Source organism: Mytilus galloprovincialis, chromosome 2, assembly GCF_965363235.1.
Source record: "Mytilus galloprovincialis chromosome 2, xbMytGall1.hap1.1, whole genome shotgun sequence".
Taxonomy (NCBI): Eukaryota; Metazoa; Mollusca; class Bivalvia; order Mytilida; family Mytilidae; genus Mytilus; species Mytilus galloprovincialis.
Genome location: NC_134839.1, coordinates 100,468,162 through 100,493,603, shown reverse-complemented (window position 1 = coordinate 100,493,603; position 25,442 = coordinate 100,468,162). Strand labels below are relative to the sequence as shown.

Genomic DNA, 25,442 nt, shown 5'->3' with positions numbered 1-25,442 from the left:
GTGAATCAACAAAGTGTACCATCCAATTCAGAGATTTAAGGTCGTTTGATTTTACTGCAAAACGTGAGTGATGTTTTGTATACTAAGTATTCACTTTCAACCCAAAGGCAAATGTAATTGATGTGCTACTAAATTCAGAATGTGCCAAAATAGTTTGATAAATGACAAATATTTAAATCAACAAAACTTCAAGTAGGCTTTTGCTCACAACAAACTTAGACTTTCGCTTTTGTAACAGTAAAACCTATAAAAGAGAGGAGATAGAAACATAAGGGAAATTAACACTCTGTGGAATGTATTCACAGTTCTCCCCATATAATGCAAGTCTTGCAATTTAAAAATCACATTTACTCATATTTATTTCTCTTTGAAAATAGTGCAGCGAATATAACCCTCAAACAGATGTTTAGAAATTCGAAAAAAAACATGAAATTTCAAGCTTGTTGATATTACACATCAATGCCTTCTCCTTTCGACCAAAAAGACAAACAGCAGTACACAAAACACTAAAAAAAAACAACAAAAAAAAAACTTAACTCCCACCAAAAACCGGGGGTGATATCAAGTGTTACGAAAGGATAATACTATCCTGCTGAACATTTGACACCTGTCGTGTTATTCTTATTATATATGTTGACACATATACCAAGTGATAAGATATCACGCAAAAACGGATGACTCTTGTCTGACCCGAGGACATCTCAAATTTTATTAACACATATTTCCTGTAAATTTTCTAAGCTTTAAACTTAACCAAATATTTAGTACAGTTTAAGAACTGTTTTTGTTGTCGTTTAACTTGGGAAGCTGCAAATAATATGTACAATTGATCACTCGAGAAGTTGTAGTCATTTGTTGGAAGATACTGACGGATGAAGAATAATTTTAGAAAATTTAAAGTTTCAGCACTGTATTCCACCAGCAGATAGGAAACTCTACGTTGTTGGTAGGTTTAGTAACAATGATAGTTAAAAGATGTAAACAGACAACAATTGTATGACAATGAACTAATCTAATGATAGAGCAGTATGAATTACTATTAAAATTATAGGAGTAATTGTAGAGTATGGAAGAGTTAAGAAATCATGCTGAGTCAATTTGTCTGTAGTCAAATTTAGTCAAATGAATATATTCCAGGAGAAGAAAATAAAGGAATCAGTAGTATACCGCTGTTCGGTGTTATAAAGTGTAACGTAGAAAAAAGTCCTAATCAAAATTCTCAAGTGAGTTAACCACAATGAGCAACTGAATTAATAAACTAGAGGCTCCAAAGAGCCTGTGTCGCTCACCTTGGTCTATGTGAATATTAAACAAAGAACACAGATGGATTCAAGACAAAATTGTGGTTTGGTGATGGTGATGTATTTGTAGATCTTACTTTACTGAACATTCTTGCTGCTTACAATTATCTCTATCTATAATGAACTTGGCCCAGTAGTTACAGTGGAAAATGTTAGTTAAATTTTACAAATTTTGTGAAAATTGTTAAAAAAATGACTTTATAAAGGGCAATAACTCCTTAGGGGGTCAATTGACCATTTTGGTCATGTTGACCTCTTTTTAGGTCTTACTTTGCTGTACATTATTGCTGTTTACAGTTTATCTCTATCTATAATAATATTCAAGATAATAACCAAAAACAGCAAAATGTCCTTAAAATAACCAATTCAGGGGCAGCAACCTAACAAAGGGTTGTCCGATTGGTTTGTAAATTTCAGGGCAGATAGATCTTGACCTGATTAACAATTTTACACAGTCAGATTTGCTATAAATGCTTTGGTTTTTGAGTTATAACCCAAAAACTGCATTTTACCCCTATGTTCTATTTTGAGACGTGGCGGCAATCTTGGTTGGTAGGCCGAGTCGCCGGACACATATTTTAAACTAAATACCCCAAAGATGATTGTGGCCAAGTTTGGATTAATTTGGCCCAGTCGTTTCAGAGGAGAAGATTTTTGTAAAAGTTAACGACACCGGACGACAATGGACGCAGGACGACGACGGACGCCGGACGCCGGACGCAAAGTGATGGGAAAAGCTCACTTGCCCTTTGGGCCAGGTGAGCTAAAAAACAAACATAAAGAAAGACAACGGAACAAAATCTTTACACAACAGATGAATGAAAATTCCCCTTTAATCGCACAGCTCTAATTGTATTTAGTTGGTTGATATAGTCGGGCATTAATTTTTTTTTTACCTTGTATGTACTTTCCAAATTTTAAAATTTTACTGGGATTTATTTTATGAATCCTTTTTTGTTTGCTAGTAAAGAAACGATAAGTCATATGGAAACAAATATGTAAAACAATTTGAACAACAACGGTCCTTAACACGCTGATGGTGTACTGATTGGATACGTGTTGCAATTCAGCTATCTCTGGTAACATTTCCTTGTTTTATGTTTTATTTCGTATTATACATCTTTGGTTTCCAAAACTATTGTCTTTAGATTGGATCATTAGCGTGACACATGCATGTCATTTTGACTCTAGCTTGTTTTTTTGTTTTCTTTTAATTTCAGGTGCAAAATTATTATACAAATGAGAATACTGTCAGAAATTCGACATTTACAAAAACCCTACCATTTGTGAAATCACCAGGACTACGCTTATATCTTTATTCAGCTTTTATAATTAATGATAATGATCAGCAGCATATTTCTGCATTAGCTTGGGTGCATAAGTCACTTAAATCAACGAAAATGAAATGCTGTTTATCCCTTGAAGACACAACTACATTAATGGTGCCTGCTACACAAATTCATCCATGGTACGTTACCGAAGGACCTTCATTAATAATCGTGATGTACTCATGTAAAATCTATGAAGCAATTACTTCTATCAGAGGTGTATCTATCAGTTTGAATAATGTTGCCTGTTCTTCGAATGATATTAACTTTGTGAAACCAATTACATTAGAGACAAAGCAAAATTCAAACATAGCATTATGTGGAAAACTTGTCTATGGATCAAAAGATGGTAATTTCCTGATAGAATGGTTTGAATTTTTGCGTTATATGGGAGTTAAAAAAGTTGTTATATATCCTTATAAACTAAATACGTATGCTGCTTCAGTGTTACGGTACTACGAGTCATTGGGCATAGTAGATGTTGTATCCGGATTCGATATGCCAGAAAAAGGTACGTATGGACTAAAAGATAGACTTTTCGAACTTTCTTCGGCCTATTTAACTTTTTTGATTTATGATAAATCTTCTGTAGACGAAAAGCTCGTTTGGTGTACACTCTGTTAATTCTTGGAACTATGATGAGCTTGTAGACAATAACAATGGGAAGTTATTGTAAGTAGTATGTTTTCCGGAATCAAAATTACTTAATATAAATTGCTTTTACTGATATATTTTAGTATATTCATCCCTTCTAATATAAACTGTATATAGGCTTCAGTGTGTTATATAGCCTATCCGTTTGTCCTGTTGTAATATTATCTACCAATATCAACTGTATATAGTGTTCAGTGTGTTTATAGCCTGTCAGTTTGTCCTGCTGTAATGGTATCTACTAGTATCAACTGTATATAGCGTTCAGTGGGTTCTAAAGCATGTCAGTTTGTTCTGTTGTAATGTTATCTTTGCTTAGATATCCAAGATTTTGAGGACATACATATTACTTCTATATTTACTATTCTAGTTATAAGTCGTACATCCTTATTTTGATTTCGAGTTTTTCAATTACTACACACAAATACAAATACCTTTCATGTGCAATTCGTATCATTGGCGGTATAAAAATACCTTATAAAAGAGGGAGAAGATACAAAACGGGGAATGACAAATAATAAGTTCAAGTAAATCAAACATTAACAAAATCAGAAATGTTTATTTATATTTTGGAGTTTTATATTTCAGATTTAATTCCCCGAGAAGTTGGTGAAAAAATTTATCAGGTTTTTAATGACGAATTACTTATCTTGAAGGACTGCTTAATACGTCTTTGGAACTACAAATATATAGCAGTTCATGATACAGACGAATTTATGATACCATACAACGTTGGAGTCAACGGATCTTGGATAAACTTCTTTGTATGTATGACAAATTAAACTTAAACAGGAAATTTATAAAAATGACCATATAATTGATAATCATGTCAACACCGTAGTGCTGACTACTAGGCTGATGATATCCTCGGGGACGAAACGTCCACAAGCAGTGGCATCGACCCAGTGGTGTAAATAGCTATCAAAGGTTCCAGGATTATAATTTAATACGACCGACGCGGGTTACATTCATTCCTTAAAGACGTATTTTCGGTCTCTATATAATACAATGCATTAAAAACAATACAATTATCAATTAAAAACCGATTGTTCAGAGAACAATTGAAGGCCTTTTCATATCAATTCTATAAATGATTGACGAGAAAATACTTTCGGTTTATTCAAAGTTTCTATTAACGTCCAAGCATAGGTTTTTTCATACTGATTCAATAAATAAATGTTTCTAAATATTTTTGCATGAAATGAGGGAGATAATTGCCAACTTTCAGTTTAAAAAAATGTCACTTCCGGTCTAACATGATAGCTTTAATTGGATTAAAAAAAATATTGTCTTTATATACTTTTGCCTGTAATAAGGGAGATATTAGGTTCTTTCGGTTTAATGAAATTCATTTCCGGTTTCAAATGATAGGTTTAAGATGCATATTTAAAAACAATTTTTAGGAACTTTTCCTCGAAATAACTGCAAAATAAATTACTTCAAGTTAACTCAAGGTCACTTCCGGTTGTTATTTTTCAAGGTCAACCAACAGTCTCTATGGCTTTATCATGTACCAAGTTGGAGTAATAATCAATTAACTTAAATTGAATCATTTAAGGTCCAATAACTTTTACAAGATGTCATTGGATTGTTTCAGACCAATCGATCATATCTTAATCACAATTAGGCAAACATTTTGCACTAGTTCCTTTATATATATCTATCTTTAAAAGTGACAGAGGAGATCAAGGAACAAGAAAAAGTCAAAATTTAGCATTTGACTTTTATCTTTGATCTTGACCTAGTTTTCTATTCTTTGAACCAATGACCTATAATTAATAGACCCTAAGTCTCTATCACTTATGGTCCAAGGACACAGTTATAGTCCTTTGGTTTACGAATATAGTCTCTAGTGTAAACAGTGTATAACTTGCATTTTTTATTTAGTACACTTTCCCAATTTATTTCTTGATATTAAATGCATGAAATATTAAGAAGGGGGATGTAATTACATGTTAAAAAAAATTGGGTGCTGAATCTTTATGTTAAGTAGTGATTTGGTCCAGTTCAAAAAGGTCAAATTTCATCACGTCTGAAGCTGTCAAACTGAATTTTACACCCCCTTAACACAGAATTGTCGAGTTAGAGCTGGTAGAAGTTTCTATAATTTACAATTACAGCTGAATTAAAATTGAAATAATGTCTACACATAATTTCAAATACACAACTCATTATTTTCTTTCAAATCAAAATGAAAACAACACGTTATGAGTTAGTTATTAATGTTGGCCTATACAAAATGTAAACGGATATTATGATTGTAGCAATAAGGAATACAATCGATGGTGCTTTATTTCATTGATAGGGCGAATACTTTAAATCGAATATTGCCAGTATAGCCTTCAAAACATCATATCATATTACGTCTTGGAAACCAGCAAACAAATCAAGTCATTTAGCAATTGGACGACATATTGACGGCACATATCCAATATATGATAGGAGGAAAAACGTCTTTATGCCATCCCGGGTAAGCCCTGAATCTGTCAGCACCCATGATTTAGCGCCACATAAAGGCTATAAAAAGTAAGTACATAAAAACATGATGATTTTTTAAATTTTATTAAACTCATCATCTAATCCTTTATCATTTCCAACATCAATACAGTCAATTTGAGTCAAATGAAAAGACGACGTCGATGAAAGCTTACAATATAGAGTTCATTTATAACGATGGCTAGCCATACAACTTGAGCATCAATAGAACCGATAAAAATGTGCATTGGTATCCGCACCATGGGAGAAATCTATATTTTTTAATTTTTTTACGATTACACGTTTTCGTTTGGATGAAATGATCATTTTCAGCATTAGTTATATTCGATTTAAACAATTACTATTGATTGATTAAATTAAGAGAAGATGTGGTGTGATTGCCAATGGGACAACTCTCCACCAGAGGCCAAACTGTAGTAAAATTTAACAACTAAGCAGTAATATGAATTTCTGTTTTGATCAAACATTATTTAAATTATGTAGAAAGCTGTCACTCTTCTACAAAACTGATATAGTTTGTCTCAGTAAGTTAAATATGTGTATCACATTAAACTTCACCCCGTTTTTTCTACGTAAAACAGAGTTCCCTTACTCATTAATCCCCTCTATCTGTATTACTCAAATGATAACAAAATACCTACTAAATCCATTTCCGACGTTCTTCCAGATTTATTTACGATGCTCATAAATATTTATATTATATAGGTTGGAGGTTTAGCTATACTAACCCACTATTTTCTTTGTCAAACGTCCGTAACAAGCCAAGAATATGACAGTTGTATTCGATTCGTACCCTTGGTTGATATAGCCCAGTTTGTGTTTTTTCCCCCGGTTTTCGGGACTTTGCTCTTTTAATATACCTTGGCGTTCGGTACTTTTGTTCTCCTTAAATAAAGGCAACAGTTTTCGACCACTATTCAAAATTCATAAATCGATTGAGAGAAAACAAATCCGGGTTTTAAACTCAAACTATAAGAGGTAAACAACAGAAGAACCGAAAGTCTGAAGTGCAACAAAAACAAACGTAAGTGCACCATACATAGAAAAGAACTACCTGCCATATTCCTGACTTAGTACAGGACAATTTATGAAAAAAAAGATGTATGGAACCTGGTTTTATGGCTAACCAAAGCTCTCGCTATATTGTTATGTTATAAATACATCATAAATGACAATAGTTCTAGACGGGAATATTGTAAAACATAAACGAAAGAACACTGCGGACAGATAAATACATAATCAAATAGTACATTACAACATGTAAAACACAGAATAAAAACGAAAACCTTGTAACAATTTACGACAGTGGACGAGGACTAGATTAGAATAGAATTATAGAATGCGCGTCACACGATTATATCAGCGCCACAAAAAGTGACGTATTTTTTGTGACGCTTATTTTATCACAGGTAAATTTCTAGAATATAGAATATTAAATAAAGTTTATAATGTTCCCGATGAAAAGTATTCTAAAATAACTCGTCTCTTTTTGACGTAAATTAGCATCGTTTTTATGTTTGCCATAAGTCAGATTCAAGTAGAAATTCAAATTGCGTTACTTTATTTTCTAGGTTGCATTGTCCTTCCAGTATTGCTTCAATTCATCATTTTCGGAAATGCAGACCTGAATGGTTGACCAGAAAAAAAAGTTCTAAACCAATGCCTAAACTATGTGGTAATTCAAAATTCCCATGTTTTGAGTTTTGTACACACCGTTCAAATCTACTTGAAAGTGTTGCATTCACCATAGGAAAAAACGTACAAGCAGTCAAAAATCATTTACGTCATAACATAAACAATGATTAGGTATGTTCAATATCATCGGAACCTCATCATGGCTCTTGCATGCAAATATCATATGATATACATCGGGAGTATATTTTGATATATGAAAAAAGAGACATTAGTTTTATTGGTTATTCGTCACTTTACATCTTTAAAAATTCTTTTTCTTTTTTACGAACGATTTTAGCTCGTTTTGAATGTTCTGTTGACCCTGTCCTGGATATACATTTTAAATGTATTGCATTTATAACAAGAAGTGGTTACCCTTAGGTCACAATGCTTGTTATTCATAAAAAAACTCATCATAGATACCAGGGTTAAAATTTTATATTTACGCCAGACGCGCGTTTCGGCTTCAAAAGACTCATCAGTGACGCTCGAATCTAAAAATGCATAAACAGCCAAATAAAATACGAAGTTGAAGAGCATTGAGGACCAAAAATTCCTAAAAGTTTTGCCAAATACAGCTAAGGTAATCTATTCCTGAGGTAGAAAAGCCTTAGTTTTTCAAAAATTAAAAATTTTGTTAACAGTTAATTTGTAATAATAAACATATCAATGATAACTCAAGTCAACACAGAAGTGCTGACTACTGGACTGGTGATACCCTCGGGGAAATAAAACTCCAACAGCAGTGGCATCGACCCAGTGGTTGCAAAATCAGCTTGAAACTTTAAAAGGTCAGCTTTATTGTCACACTAACTAAAATATTGAACAAGCTATTCATTAAACACCAAAATTCATTGAACCTTGATCGACTCAAATAGATATCAGAGTTTAAAATTACTAAACGAATATGTGTCTACATACATCTGGTGCAGAACAATTGGTGCCTTCAATGTTTTAACTTCAACTGTGTTTATACCTCTGCTAGTGGACTGTTTGTCCCGGAGGATTTAACCAACACAGGAGCCAGAACTTCGGTACTGGCATGAAAAACGTAAATTATCTTAAATGAAGAAATCTCTCTCATGCAAAGCACTAAATTATTTTGTCCTTTTTTGTTTTCAAGAAAATCGTATTTTCATTTGTTTCGAATTTTTCAAATTATTTGGCCTCGAGCATCATCGAAGGAACATTTGTTGTTGAAAAGCGTTTCTGGTGCAGGAAAAATGGTACCGGCAATGCCATTGATAGTAATCAAGCAGGGTTATCAGTAACCTAAATAATTTATCGTTATAAGGTCTTATAATCGGCTACTTTAACGCATGAAAGCGTAGTAAATGCAAAACGTGAATGAATCTTTAGGAATTACCTCGGAATTTACCTATCTCGATTACATTAAGCTTTCAAATGATTGGCCATCTCGTACGCAGAATACCAATCAAAATAAGATTTGTGACGCGTTTTTATCGTAACAATTAAGCCCATAGCGAGTGAGAGTACAGATCAAGGGACGGTTTTGACTCGGGTTAGTCTATAAGTATTATCGGTTAAAATCGACGCTGCAAAAAATTAAGTAGTTACCGTCATATATCATATACTGCTTGTAAATAAACTCATCATAGATACCAGGACTAAATTTTGTATATACGACAACCGCGCGTTTCGTCTTCAAAAGACTCATCAGCGACGCTCGAATCCAAAAAAGTTAAAAAGGCCAAATAAAGTACGAAGTTGAAGAGTATTGAGGACCAAAATTCCTAAAAGTTTTGTCTTATTTTATCACTAAATAGTTTTTGCTGTCGAAACAATAATAGTCTGTACTCCGTCGAATGTGTTTTTCTCACTTAAGAGTTATTTCAAAGAATAAATCGGATGACATAGCTAAAACCCAACCGGTCTCTCTCCGTATTGAGTTTAAACGATTATCCCTTATTTTGTCATTAGCTTATACATCAAAAATGAATTCACCAGTATTTAACATGGTGGCCATACTATTGTCTCTTATTCACTAGATGTAGGTTACATTTAAATCACTAGAAACTATTCCTTCTATCGTGTTTTTTTTTTAATATAACCTTTTTCAAGACAGTTAGCAATTGACTAGTTGTCTGCAGTCTCCAATCTTACATTTTATTAGTGATGCTTATGAGACAATCAGAGAAAATTACGCAAAATAACAAATAATAGCAACAGTAGTATCGATTGAGAAAAAAACAAATCTGGGTTACAAACTTAAACTGAGGGAAGCACATTAAATATAAGAGGAGAACTACGACACAACAGAAACACGACATTAAAATGTAACACAATATAGGTAATACAAAACTTAATCCGCAAAAATCGTGCATGCACTACAAGTTTCAGACTTTAATAAATACAAATTTGAAGAATATACTGATGTAGGCAATTTAGATCGATAATCAAGCTTGGCAAGGCGTCTTGCTAGAACATCCATCCAATATGTCCGGAATACGAATAAACTTTAACCTTAAAACACGAAAAGATAAAATAAAATATCCTTTAAAATTTATTCATCGATAATATAATTTCAACTATTTGCATTGTCCTGATTTTATCCTTATATCATCAACTGCCATATCACTTGTATCCCCACCTATTGTACCTGCTAATACTATACGGAAAGTTGATGGTGATGTAATCGATAACTTCTGCTCCAACCATGAATCCCCTTTATTGCCTGTCAGTGATAACAGCTTGTATCTAGTTGTACTTCCACTTATCTGTTGAACCTGTAAAAAACAATGATATCAATTGTTACCTCAAGAATTATAAAAACCCTAAGAGATTAATTTTTGTGTTAGATTTTAACTCGGAGTTTCGTTTACATTTTAATACATTTTAATGAAATTTTGGATGTAATGCGTCTTCTGAAAGGTTGACGTTGTTTCGTCTATCAGCTCATAGACATAACTAAGTCATGTGACCGTGACGTGATCAACGTTTTTTTATGGTTTACGCCGTTTCAAAATGGTAATTAGAACTAAATTATAAGAAATAACTGTAATATTTTTTCTGTCTATGCGAAATAACATAAAAAATGTTGTGCCCACTCTAACATAACCTGCTACGCGAGTTATTCAGTGTACACCGCATTTTTATGTAATTTCTTCATAAACATAAAAGTATTACAGTCATTCCTTAAATAAATAAAACTCCGTTTGAAATATGTTTCATATATGATATTTTAGATTGAACAGCTACTGTTGTTAAAGGATATTAACTTGCTATATGATGGAACCTGTTTAAAGGACTTGTTATCAACATGTCTACAAGTTAAAAGCATAATTTGGTCTTTTACATACGATTTAAGTAATGTAACGAGTGGAAAATTTAACTTGGAGTAATTCAATGAGATGTTAATTTTGAAATCTGGCCAGAATATTCTGACAAAACGCTAGCTGTATTATTGTGTAATTATGGAATGAATCTTTAATACGAGTTGTCGAGTAGTTCAGATTTTAACAACTTACTACAATTATTTACAGGCATTGGCAGAATAAAATGAGGTACAACGGATATAAGCAATGATAGGATAGCGTTCGGCCTTCAACAATGAGCAAAACACATACCGAATACTCAGGTATGAATGTCCTGAGATGACAAATTGAAAAACAATTACAGTGAGTTGACTGTGGGTGTTATTGTAAAACTTTACCTATAGCTCAACCTGATTTTAAAATTGACAATACAATAGGGACATTTAAGTTGACCAGTTAGTATTGTTAGATTTAAATCTACCTTACAGCATGCTTCTTTCCTTGCGAATTTCTTTACCTAGGATTATTCTTTTTAGAAATTGATAGGGAAGAAAATATTTTTGGTTTTCATTGTTTTAAATCCCAAATATATATTATTTATCTAATTTTTACCTAAAATTCTATATCAGAAAAAGATTTATTAAATATTTGTTGAAACTTCTGATTTAATAAAAAAAAAAAAACAAACTTTCCCATGTTTTTCATTTTCTTCCAGGGTTATAATTGCATGGCCTATAATGCACTACATTTCATCGTAATGTTTGCATAGCCAAATACTAGGAGTGTTTGGTACCCCAAATAATCCATTCACTCACTTCGATCGCTACATTATTTCATTTTTATTGTTGAAAAAACTTCTTTTTGTTTAAATAACTTTGGCCTTTTCGAATGGGAGATAACTCAATATAAATGCTTTTGCTCTTGTGGAAACCTTACTAAATTTATTATTTCCAAAATTTGATGAATACATATTGACATGTACAAATTTTTTATGCATATTGAAATATTAAAATCATAATTGAATAAACAATTTTATTTATTTATTGACACTGGTATTTGACATCTCATCCAGATTTCCAAAAATTTTAAATATTTTCCTAATTTTAACTTTTTGGATTTTTTTCTCACATTTTTCACTATGTCACTATATTTTATTCTATATCCATAGTACATTCTGTTTAATTTCCCATAATAAACATCCCAATAAAACAGGTGCAGAATCTTTATATAATTCAGAATCTTGTTATTTGTTGATCATTTCCATTATTATATAAAAAATAGATACATTGTACCCTCACTTTACAAATATTTTGTAATATTTTATTCATATTTTTACTATATCACTTGATTTTACTATATCCACAGTATACATTTTTATTTCATTTCCTATGATATATGTCCAAATTAAACAATATCTAATCCAGAATTTTATAATGATTATTTCCAATTTCACATTCACTTAAAACATATCCTCACGTTAGGAATATTTTGGAATATTTTACTTTTTTTTTTCTCACTTTATCACTTGATTAGAGTATATCCACTGCATTAATTCAACATTTTATTTCATTTCCAAGATCCCATTTAAATGGTGAATCATCTTTGTAATAGATCCTAAATTAATAATCAATGTTTTCAAAATCACATTTAAAGCCACAGAAACATGTAGGTTGAACTCACACTTTATCTCCTACTTGAATTCCAGTTTTGAAATTTTTTAATCTTTAACGTAACTAAATCCCATCTTATGAAAATTGAATGTCCTTGAGTGAACACTGCATTTTATGTACAAAAGTCCTACTATTATTATAGTAGATTTCAAAGAAAAATCACTATACTCCAAAATTATTTCGAATTTTACATGTACATCATCATATTTAAGCCCCACAAAACAGGTTAAATAAATTATTTCATCCTTGATACCTTCATGAAAATAAATTCTTGGAAAAAACAAGTCACATTTTAAGAAGCATAATTGCTATAAAAAGTCTGAGAAGTGAATTCAAATAAAATAAATCCAATATTGTATGCACAATGATACCAATAGATTTCAAACATTGCAAATAATAATCCAAAATAGAAATCTTGAAGGGTCATGTGAAGAAATGAACAACATATCCATCTGAAAATTTGAACTGTGAACACCTGAACAGCTATTTCTTGATTCACTGGCAGCTGGACAATACTATGTATGAGGGTAAAATTTTCAAGATGCATTTATTATTTAAAAACAGTTTAAATTTTCAAACATATTAACACGTAGTTAATTTAATCTAATCTAATATAGGCGCTGTTGGAATTTTGATACATAGAAATGGAAAGTTCACAATTTGGAAGCTGAAATCATCTCTTATGTCGTAAAGTTTTGTATAGCCAAACATTTTAGTTCTGTTTTGACTAATCACAAACAAAATCAATGTTAGTACCGATAAAGTAAATATTCAAAGATCCTACTACATATATATATGGTCTTAATTTGATGTCCTTTAAGGAAATGTTTATGATCAATGAGTTCTCATGGCGGATAAATAGGATGTGATAACCCTTTTTTAATAAGAATGATATAGGTGCAAAGAAAATTTGAAAGCCAAATCGATTGCCTTCCCCTATGAAACGCAGGAACAGTAACACGATAGACAAGTGACAAGTGTTCATAATGTTATGAGGTTTCTAAGCCTCGTACACCTTCAGCTCATATTAAAACACTATTTATGTAGTCATATATGACATGTTATGTTTCTGATCGAGACATTATTCCAAGCAGAAGTCAAACGTTGATTTAAAATCAAAAGATGTCGTATGCCAATGAGACAACCATCCAACAAAGTTAAATGATGTAGATTTTTTGAAACTATATTTCACCGTTCGGTCTTTAACTTTGTGTCCTCCCCAAGGGTCAACTGTAAAAGGCCACGACAGGACAAACTATTAAATATTTTTCCCTGAGCTAAAATCTTGTCCGACAACAGTTCTTTATCTATTTGAGTTTTGTAATCACTATACTAATAAATTCAATATTTACGATGAGTCAACAGTTATATTTCAGTGGAAACAATTGCTGCTATGAAAGTTATGTTAACAATCATTTTAATATAGAAATTAAAAGATGGATACCTAACTGTGATATTGATATGTTAATGAAGTAAAATCACACGTACCTCTTTGAAAATATCTAAGTGTCCAATACCCACACCAAGCATGTGATAAAACAATGATAAACAGTAATCCATTGTGCCTTGGATATATTCTGATATAAGCTCTGCTTTTTGTCCATTATGATTATTACTTTCTAGGTATAGATAATATCCTAGTCCTAAAATATTTAGACATAACACAAATAACACAACTTTTGTCTCAATAGTGTCTTTAAAACCTTTATCAAAATCACTAATTTGAATTCGATATCAATCTGTCTATATGTGTGACTTAATGTAATAATAGTGGAGCCACTAATATGAAATATGTAGACACGTTTCTGAGAACCAGTCAACAAATTATAATAAATTTGACATGTTTGGTGTGATGTATATTGTTAATTTGGAATTACTCTACTAACCAGTTGGGGACAATTTTACATTTGAGCTCATTATAGATCAATTCTATTTCCTTTGTTAAATCCGTCGTCAGTTTAAATCGTTTTCCTTTTGGTTAGGGTGTTGTCTGTTTTCTATTGGACTCCTTGGTGTCTACTCTCGTTTTTTATTGGACTCCTTGGTGTCTACTCTCGTTTTTTTATTGGACTCCTTGTTGTCTACTCTCGTTTTTTATTGGACTCCTTGGTGTCTACCCTCGTTTTTTATTGGACTCCTTGGTGTCTACTCTCGTTTTTTATTGGACTCCTTGGTGTCTACCCTCGTTTTTTATTGGACTCCTTGGTGTCTACTCTCGTTTTTTATTGGACTCCTTGGTGTCTACCCCCGTTTTTTATTGGACTCCTTGATGTCTACTCACGTTTTTTATTGGACTCCTTGGTGTCTACCCTCGTTTTTTATTGGACTCCTTGGTGTCTACTCTCGTTTTTTATTGGACTCCTTGGTGTCTACTCTCGTTTTTTATTGGACTCCTTGGTGTCTACTCTCGTTTTTTATTGGACTCCTTGGTGTCTACTCTCATTTTTTATTGGACTCCTTGGTGTCTACCCTCGTTTTTTATTGGACTCCTTGGTGTCTACTCTCGTTTTTTATTGGACTCCTTGGTGTCTACCCTCGTTTTTTATTGGACTCCTTGGTGTCTACTCTCGTTTTTTATTGGACTCCTTGGTGTCTACTCTCGTTTTTTATTGGGCTCCTTGGTGTCTACTCTCGTTTTTATTGAACTCCTAGGTGTCTACTCTCGTTTTTTATTGAACTCCTTGGTGTCTACTCTGTTTTTTATTGGACTCCTTGGTGTCTACCCTCGTTTTTCATTGGACTCCTTGGTGTCTACCCTCGTTTTTTATTGGACTCCTTGGTGTCTACTCTCGTTTTTTATTGGACTCCTTGGTGTCTACTCTCGTTTTTTATTGGACTCCTTGGTGTCTACTCTGTTTTTTATTGGACTCCTTGGTGTCTATTCTCGTTTTTGAAACATAATATAGCTTGAAATTTGTGCACGGTACTAACTGAATGCAATGTGCTTTGTCATTAAAATTATAATCACTAAAAACAGGAGAAAATTTAATAAAAAATACCAGTGGTATGGTCAATCGATGGTCCAGTTTGGACAGAAGGAGTTGGTCCTTGTTTTCGGGTCCAGTCTAAATTATCTACCGTGCCTTGCTTCCAATGACATAAGTCATTGTCAAAATCACAGTAGTCATCATAATCTAAAATATATATCAAAGTTATTAGGTTTTTGATATGCTTGAAAGACGCGCATTTCGTCTATTGCAGACTTTAAACATTTGTCTAATTAGTTTTAAGCAGTGTTGCATTTTCATGGCTATATTGCAGCTTTTCTACGGCAAGAACTTCTTACATTTAAATTATATTATGATACAAATAAACGTTACACAATAAATTTATAGTTCCTTTACTATTTGAGTGATGAAATAGAACCCCATTATACAAACTCATATATTTGCTATATCGTCAGAAAAAATGATGATCAAGAATATGCTTTTGTCTTTGAAAATACTCCTTTTTTATCAATTTCAACGATTCTTGAAATTATGACTGAACTACATTAACGGTTCGAAACTTTCCACACTAGATGCGCATTTCGACAATAAATGTATCTTCACTGATGCTCGAGGCCCAAATTCTTGAAAATCAAAACCTTGTTAAAAAATGGAGAGTTTATGAACCTAGATAAAGCCTTTAAACAAGCAATGAACCATAGATTTGTACTCCAAAAATTGATTTTCCATATTTTTTAACAGAAAATTTTAATAACACAACATCTGTTCTTAACTTTTTGTTCAGATGTTAGGAATTCTGTTGTACCTTTAAACAATTTGTCCTCTATCCCCATCTTTATTTCATGATTTTATTACGTTTAGTTTAAAATACCATTTTTTTTAATCTTATAAATTACTTGTTATTTTATCACAGTTTTTGAAAGAATAAAAACTCTTGATTTACTACTATTAATGCAGACATTGACATAATATAACAAGCCCTCACAGTTTCTCAGAGCAATGTTTATTTACCTATATTGAAACAAGTACAATTCTGATTATCAGCTACGGCTGAAATGACCATATCATCTATGGCCATATCACTATAGTAACCGGATCCTCTTACTGCTTCAATAGCTAACTGATAGTCTTGTTGACGTTTACTGATGTATATACATGCATTCATCCAAGCTTGTCCTTTATCTCCATTTTTGCTCCAAATTGTTTGTAATTTTGGATTATTGCAGTCCTATGGAGTATATAAAAAGATTGAAGTAAAGAATAGCATTGAATGTCTTCAACTGTTGCATCAATTTTATATGTCAACAAATCCAAAACAATATGTTTAGTTTCTTTAAACTTTTCCATAAACATCCGACTAGAAAATCGATATATGTAACAATGTTTCGTTCCATTTGATGTCTTTTTCCCAGTACAGGGGTATAACTCCTTAAACAAAATCGATTATCACTAGATATTGAACGATTTCAACATCTTGCTGATTGAAACCTTTGATATATTTACCAACATAAAATGTAGGTGTTAGAGTGCTGACAATGAGATATTCAATATGAATTACATTTCAAAGGGACATAACTCCTTTTACAATAGTTGATCTGAACTGATTTGTTTTTCAAGACCTCACTGATATACCTCTGACATTAGTTTTTTTTTTAAATCTGACTATGATGTAGTCATTAAAGCAACAATGCAATTTATAAAAAATATACAATTTATATTTAAAGGGACATCACTTCTTTAGGAATAACCGATCAACATTGATTTTTGAACTCGTCCACGACATTACTATTATCAAGCTTGTATGTGTTTCCTAACTATGCTACAAGAAATATAAGCTTAAAAAGGCTAACATGCAATTTTTAAATACAATTCAAATGTCCAAGGGCATAACTCCTTTCAAAAATAATTGATCCATACTGATTTGAACTTGTAGATAATAGAGATTCGAAAAATATTATATTACAAATGGTTTGATATTTCTTGTTTCTCATTGGTTTATTTGGTCATGTGTTGTCCAAGATACATTTTATACTTATTCACCATTTTGACATACTGAATCGACGTTAATATATTTAGAAATGATATTGACTCCATGCTACTAAAAATTGAAACATCGAGTCAATGTCATTTCCAAAAATAGTAACATCAAGTCAATATCATTTTCAAACTTACACTATTTATACATGTAATATATATTAACTAACCTACTTTCACTCAGACGATATGTTATATATGAACCTGTTATATTATATTGAACCTCGCACTGAGTACTCGGTCAAAACAATCCGAATAAAGCCATATATAACGTATTGACATCGCCAAAAGTCCATATTGATAAATATTTGTACACGAATGTTACTGATGAGTTTTTTGTAGACAAAAAGCGAGTCTGGCGATTTTTTTTCAATCCAGCTTTCTATTATGAGTTTATTTTCATAGGGAAAAAATTTCTCAATGACTGTAAATGAATTAACTGTATAATCATCTCCCCTTTTGGTTACAAAATAAACCGGAATAATCACCTGAACATATACATTCATACTTCCCATTCTGTTTCCATACATATGATAGCTAAAAGATAGGCAATACGCTGAGGACGACAAAGTTTGAGACTTTAATATGGCATTATCACCGATAGGTGTGCTTGACGCCTCCAAATATAAATAGTGTCCTGTACCTATATTAAAGAAATGTTGTCAGTATTGTATCCTCAAAGTCATTCTCAAGATATTCAACAGTGTATGTAAATGGTTCTTAAAGATAAAAAAATACTTTACTTTGACAATAATGCAATACTATTTGATGTAAAATTATTTTTACAGAGTTCATACGTTTGTATGTTAAAAATTGTTTTTCTCCACAAAAGCATTATGTAATGCAGCTTACATTTTGTATGCAGATACGAAATATATATATAATTGAAAGGATCATTAATTGTATCTGTTGTTGTTTGGTTAACTTCCAGTCGCAAATTGTTCATGCAAGTTCATGACGGTAACATTTTAAAATAACATAAATGATAGATGTACAAGCAATGAATCTCTGTATATTCCGAAGTTACCAAATATATATTGAATATAATTATCCTACTGAGGTCTTAATCGAGATGACACAAGCAAAACTATAACTTGAAAACTTAGGATGTTAAACTTACTATTTCCGAATGTGTGATCGACGTCAGGACCGGTTCCTCTTGACGGCGTATTTCCAGAATGAAGTATCCAATTATTCGTGTCATTATCAGCATCCTGTGTCCAATCACACAATCCATTCTCAAAATCACACACGTTTCGTCCTAAGATGATGAAAATAATTAAAAGGAAGAATAACAAAAATGTCCGAATTCCGAGAAAAATTCAAAACGGAAAGTCTTTTGTCAAATTGCATAATGGAAGCTTAAACACAATCAAGCAAATGAAGAAAACAACTGTTTAATTCCTGACTTGGTACAGGCATTTCCTGAAGTAGAAAATGTCATCAAAATAATGACAATTCGATTTAAAGAAATTTCTTACTATGGAATTTCTTTACGACATCTGTTAACCATTTTGAACAAAAATTAAAATTCTAAGTTTGTGAAGATGGAAGTTATATCGTCAGTAAAACTTGATAGTTACATTATGGTTTCGAACGTTGTTCTTGGTATAATTGGATCCAATACTTTGACTTTACATGACCGTAATGTATTCAGGTAATAACGTGCAGAGTTGTAAAGGCTATCGCTTTTTATTTTGAACTTAAATCAGTACATGTATGCATATGGCTAAAGGAATAAATGCAACGGAAGAGTTATTTACTGCTGTTCGTCGTCTCAAGAAGACAAATTATCTCACTGCAAGATCACAAGCACCGGAATGAAAGGAACTGTTTGCACGATATGATCAATATCAATACAACTGTACATAAACTAACACATACAACTTGTTGTCGCATGAACAAATTAAGAATTATATCAAACAAAGAGGTGCAGTAATAATTGTAATAAATGACTCATCTGCAAAATCTTCAACGAACTGATTTAGTCAAAATATACTAACCTGTAATGACAACTTCAATTGTCTTTGTTTTTCTTTCACCATTCAAAGAGATCATACAAACATAAGTCCCAGCATCGGAAAACTTTGTGCTGTTAAATATGAAATGTTGTGTACCATTAAATGTATTGCATACACCGTCTTTAACAATAGAAAAGTTCATGTCTTTTGGTCCTTCTGATGAACAGTTCAAAACTTCAAAACTTCCCTCGGGGAAAGTAACTGTAGTGTTTGTTGGGTCGGTAAAATGAAACGTAGAACCACCTGCAAAGAAAATTTATCAATAGAATAGATTATTTGATTAACAATACAGATAAAGGTTTTTTTTCATTTGCCGAAAATAATGTGAGAACGAGGTAGATTTATTTTATACTTTTTAAAAACATCTGAATAGAGGATAAAATAAATCAATAGCTGTTGCTGAATAAGGCGATGAAAGATAAGGACGTTATTAAGGAGATAATTGATAATTGAAAGGTATTTGGAAAGGAAGAACAACTCCAAGAACCCTTTGGCGAGATGTACTTAGAATACAAGTTTGGCTCAAAATTAGTTTTGTCAGCAAATATATATAACAATTTTATAAGTACACCTAACAAGATTGATACTGCAATTTATATACACTTGGTGGTAACGTTCTGTAAATTACAGTCAGTTCAGATAGAAAGTCGACTTTTCGATGAATATGATACTGTGTATTCTTTGTAACTCTAAATCTACAAGATCGACATCGATTTGCAAGTTTAAAGATAGGTTGATTCAATTAAGTTATCCTATATAGAAAGCTATCTTTAAAACCCAGTGTACTTACGATAAACAATGTTTTTTACTAAACTATTGATATGTCCTCTCTGTTTTTGATAGACATTTGCTCATAATAAAATTCTCTTTATCTCTGTTCTTATAAAGCACAAGAAGTTGACGACAAGAAGACATAAAAAAAGCAAAGGCTTGATAAATACAGTACAAAACATAATAACCAAACGGTATCAGAATCAAAATTACAAACGTTTTACTTACGTATGCAATCGCATTGTGTCGTAGTATTTGCTGTTATTCCTTCCGGACCTGTAATACCTATTTGACCCTTGGATCCAAAGTTACCTAAACCGAAAAGAAACATTAACTTTAGATAGCTGAATTTATAGAAATAACTAGAAACTCTACAGTTCAGTGCGGAGTATCTCATACTTCGTTGTATTTCTTTACTTACACTCAAACAGATGTTAGTTCTATTGACCGTGCTCGTGTTTGAATTTAGGTATTAAAATCATTGCCAAATTATACTAAAGATTTAAAAATTGTCTGTTACTTCTGTGCCATGAATAAAAGCAACAGTTATATACCTCTGTTCAATAGTGATCAATTAATTAAGCAAAAACAATTTCGAGTGCACATCTAACAAGCATTAATTAATCAATCAATCATTATTCATGAGCAAAGTTTCATCTCAAACACTAACATTTTCTTTTATGCATTACTTGTATATCTAGTAATATTATATAGTTTGTGATAAACAATTTTTTAAATTTTAACCGTTAGATATTTAAAAAACAAAATTATACCCTGGTCACCATTAACTCCTGTTGACCCTTTATTTCCAGGTGAACCTTTGTTTCCTTGAATTCCTTTTCCACCAATGGACCCTGTTTCTCCTTTCGGTCCTTGCATACCACTTTGACCGTTTTTTCCATTTTCTCCCTTTGTTCCAGCTTCTCCTTTGAGTCCTATATATCCATAGTATCCATTATCACCTTTTATGCCCTTTCTTCCTATGATACCATTTGGGCCTTTGTTACCTGGATAGCCTTTTGTTCCTTCTCCACCTCTTAATCCTTTAATGCCCTGAACTCCAAATCCACCTTTGAGGCCAAGGTCACCTTATATTTGAAAATATGTATTAATAGAAGAAATACAACACCATTTAAATTATCTGAAAAAAGTTGGTCACATTTTACTTTTTTCATTTTACATATGTACTTTCAACGTCGACCCTTTGTAAAAAAATCTTTCAAATAAGGTTATCAGGAATTTACAACGGTATATTTATTTTGTCTGAATTTGCCTCTTTTTCACATGGTTTAATATTAAAAATATTTAAATATGTGATGTAGAAATAACCAGAAATTGAAAGCTATACCCTTTTCTCCCATTTGTCCATTTTCTCCTTTTGTTCCTATAAAAGAATATCAAAATGTTATTACTAGTAGCTATCAAAGGTACTAGGATTATAGTTAAGTACGCCAGAAGCGCGTTTCGTCTACATAAGACTCAGTATTACAATTTTGCAAGTAACAAAAGATACTACATCCTCTAACTCATAATTTCACTGTATTATATACATTGGACCGGAAACATTTATTCAAAACAACATGCACTTATTTTGTTTTGCACATTGGCTACGTTTATCTTCCCGCTACTTTGACAAACCTGTAGTTGAATACATAAAATGTCTGCTATTTCGTTAGTTTAAGACGAGAGGAACAACGAATGATTATTACCAGACAACACTCACTAACATTAGAAGAAATTCATGAACAATACTGAAGCGAAAACCGTTGAGGATCGTGACAAATAGGAGTGATCTTTTCTTCCCATTCTTGAAATGGCGTAACGTCAAGGATGCGATAAAATATGTATACATTTTCTTCATTAACTGACAGTCGATGACGTCATTTTCTAAAGCAGCTCGATAAATAAAGTTACAGTCCCATACATTTTCTTCATTTTTGTTTATTTAGATCAGTATGACATAAAACTTTCAAAATCAACCCCAACATTAAAGAAAACAATTCTCACTTTTCATGTCTGTCTTTTATGTATGCTCTACGTTAAGAAAAATCAACAATATTATGTATGATTAACAAAATTGATATCTTAAGTTATATGTACAGTTCTATTGAGGATTTTCGGTTAATTATATTTTTTTTGTATACTGAGGAGCCTCGTTTGACAAGTGGTCTAATTCATGAGTCCAACTGCTGTATCGTTAGCCTGTAAATATAGAGGTTGTGAATTCGAATTCCACACGTGACAGGTGCGCCGACTCCAAACTGAGTTGACAAGAAGGTCGGTTGTTTTTCCTGGGAATTCCAGATTCCTCCACAATTAAAGACTGACCAGCAAGAAATAGTGCAATGGTGCTGTACGTGGCTTTAAACTCCAATCAATCAATCAATCAATTTGTATACTGTTTTTTTTCCTTTGGTATATATTTTTTATTTTCAACTTATGAGTTTGAATTTTTCTTTTGCATCTTTCACCTCTCTTTTCCAAACATACATCTGATTTATCTTCCTTCTTAAAACATGTGCATGGAAAGCTAATGTTTTATAGGAAATCACTATTTTAGATATATGTTTTATATTTGATTTCAAAGAAACAATTTATCATCAGACGACCAACGACTAAGTTTAAACTTTCTATTAATACTTAGTTTAAAAAGGATATAAGTTTGTACCTCGCAGGCATATCTTAGTGTCATTGCCACATGTCTTCTCCAATAAGGTTTCCTGGATGAAATAAATACTGCTTTTTTATAATTTTAATAGATAAGGATGTTGTTGTGAATAAGATGAAAGTATTCGTCTGGTTTTTTTTTAAAGATTAATCATGTTGTTTTCAGCTTTGTAATGTTGAGATGAAGAGGATAACTTTTATGTAATTTAAATTTTTGATGTAAACAGTGAAACAAATTTTAATTTAATTCAATTTGTGTACGATATTAGTATTCTATCAACTTTTATTTTGATTATCAATAAAAAAGTTAAAACTAGACATTATTTACCTCTTTTTGTATTGTGCTCTGAATACCACTGAATGCCTGCCTTCGTGAAAACACATGGGTGACATTATTGTCATTAAATGTTTCCGCTGAACCAACAAGTGAACTCAAAATTTTGTGAAGATCATGTATCTATAATTAACGAAGAAACATTTAGCTAAAAGTAAATAGACATGAACAAAATTGTATTTTCAAAGATTTTGATTTTTTTAAAACTTGCGTCAACATACTAAACAATCATAACCTTGACACAAGCTAGAGACGAGCTGAGATAATTAGAAAAGCAAAACGAATGTTTTTTGTCGATTTTTGCAATTAATATAATGAAAATTGAAGAGAATGAATATTCCCGTTATCAAAGTTACCAGTCTTATAGTTTGAAATGCCAAGTAATGCTATTCAATACTTTTTTGGCAATTTTGTTCTCTCTAGGAAATGCTATAATTATACCATGGTCATTGAGACTGCAACGATTTCTTATTTACATTTGCATACACAATCTTACTGTTGCCTTTCGAAGTTGAAAGAATGTTTGACTGAAGAAATATATAAGCAAATATCTTTTAATCACATAGAGGTTACAATTCTTCAAAATCAAAACAAAAATGAGAATAAGATTTTAGCGCTGAATAAGTGAAAAATGGAATAACTATTCCCTTTCGTTTAAACGTACTGGTGTACTGGTGATGACTACTTTCTTTAGAAACTTTTGCATCTGGTGAACAACAATTTTCGTAATTCATTGTATTTCTTAAGTTAAATGATCTTTTTTTTAAAAATTCATTTATTCTGTTGGCTAAATACTATTTGAATTGTGTCAAAAGTACCAATATGCCTTTAACAATTTTTTTTTATTTCAGTAACACGGTATAAGTAGCGTTTCTCTCCATTGATAGAAAACGGTCATTTTGAAGTATTATTTCCTCCCTTACTTTCAGAAAGCTTAGGTTATACTAGTATATTGACTATACTTTATCTGTCTTAAATTGACATAATTGTTCTTAGATGCACTTACTTTACCTTAATTTTACAAGTCGTTGATATATTGTAAATGAGATCACGTTTTGTTTCCAATTTACTCTGCAGTATTTCCCTTCTATGATTCTCGTGTAACGATATGACAACAAATGCTATGAGCTGCGCAATAAATATTGAAACAAGAATCGTTAAATTAAGTGCATGTCTTTGACGTTTGGTATCCATGTCTAGTTATAGGTAGTAGATTATACAATTCCTTATCATATTTCTATATTTGTAAATATTTAGTGATCATAGTAAAGTTCCTTCCTATAAGCTTTAAATATCTTTACAATAAAATTTGATATATCAATCTGGCACGTTTTAAAAGTTGGTCTGCTGATTACAAAGTTCTCATTCCTTGTCTGGATTTTGGCTCTACTTTATGTCCTTTGGTTTGTTCAGCTCTTCCAACGATTGTATTAGGGGTTTATGGATTTTCAAATATTCGGATTCGAACATCATTGAACGAGACATTTATTGCCGTAATGCGCATTTGGTGAAGACAAATTGATACGTTACAGTATTTGTTAAGGATACCATAGACAATAACTCGCTACGTGGGGTAAACTTTTACGATACCTTTACGAAATGCAATATAAAAAATTCTGACTAGACGACTAACGGCATAGTTACAATCAAACAATATGTGGTAGCGTCACTATATTCACGAATGCTAACGATCCTCCAATACCCATGATCATTGGTATAACAAAGAACATCTAATCAAATGAATTTAGGAGATTTTAAACATAGGCATTTCCTCTAAAAAAAGATAAAAATAGGACAACAGCAAATCTACATAACTTGAAACAAACATCGTTAATTTCGCTATCAGTTAACAACTTCATTTAACGTTTGCGGACTTCGCGGGAACAGCTTAAGTCAAATGATCATTAACAATTCCAATTGTGATTGGAGCTAATGTAAAAATAAGTTTGATTTTTTTGTTAAACCTAATTGTTTTAATTATGGAAGCGAATCGAAGGAAAGCAAGACGTTACATGTGTTGGCGTAATAAGCATTCCCTTTCCGTTATTCAAGGTATATGGGAACGTTGGCATCTACAGATCAGCGCCCACAGATGCGATGCCGTTTTGAAGCCATTCTGTCTCAGCATTTTGTTCAGTAGTACTGAAGAAATTTGTGACGAAATATCAAATTCATTCAACATATTTAATCATTTCGAGTATCGAAAATACATGAAACTGATCACTGTTCAGACTCAGATCAAAGATAAAGTCATCGTGTGTGTTCAGTAGTA

General features: G+C 31.9%; 1 protein-coding gene and 1 long non-coding RNA gene across 2 annotated transcripts; one reads left to right on the top strand and one right to left on the bottom strand.

Moving 5' to 3' along the window:
• The first annotated feature begins 2,526 nt into the window (after positions 1–2,526).
• LOC143062474 (uncharacterized) lies at positions 2,527–7,734 on the top strand. Its single transcript, XR_012974771.1, has 4 exons — positions 2,527–3,140; positions 3,869–4,044; positions 5,586–5,806; positions 7,348–7,734. It is a non-coding gene; the product is annotated as an uncharacterized LOC143062474 (long non-coding RNA).
• Positions 7,735–9,961: 2,227 nt separating this feature from the next.
• LOC143065123 (uncharacterized) lies at positions 9,962–24,386 on the bottom strand. Its single transcript, XM_076238491.1, has 13 exons — positions 24,182–24,386; positions 23,165–23,293; positions 22,838–22,889; positions 21,518–21,553; positions 20,943–21,257; positions 20,398–20,481; positions 19,381–19,641; positions 18,498–18,638; positions 17,866–18,020; positions 16,355–16,571; positions 15,395–15,529; positions 13,884–14,038; positions 9,962–10,197 (listed from the first exon to the last, which is right to left on the bottom strand). The coding sequence occupies exons 1-13, from the start codon at positions 24,362–24,364 to the stop codon at positions 10,000–10,002; spliced, it is 2,061 nt and encodes a 686-aa protein (XP_076094606.1). The 5' UTR covers positions 24,365–24,386; the 3' UTR covers positions 9,962–9,999.
• Positions 24,387–25,442: the final 1,056 nt, after the last annotated feature.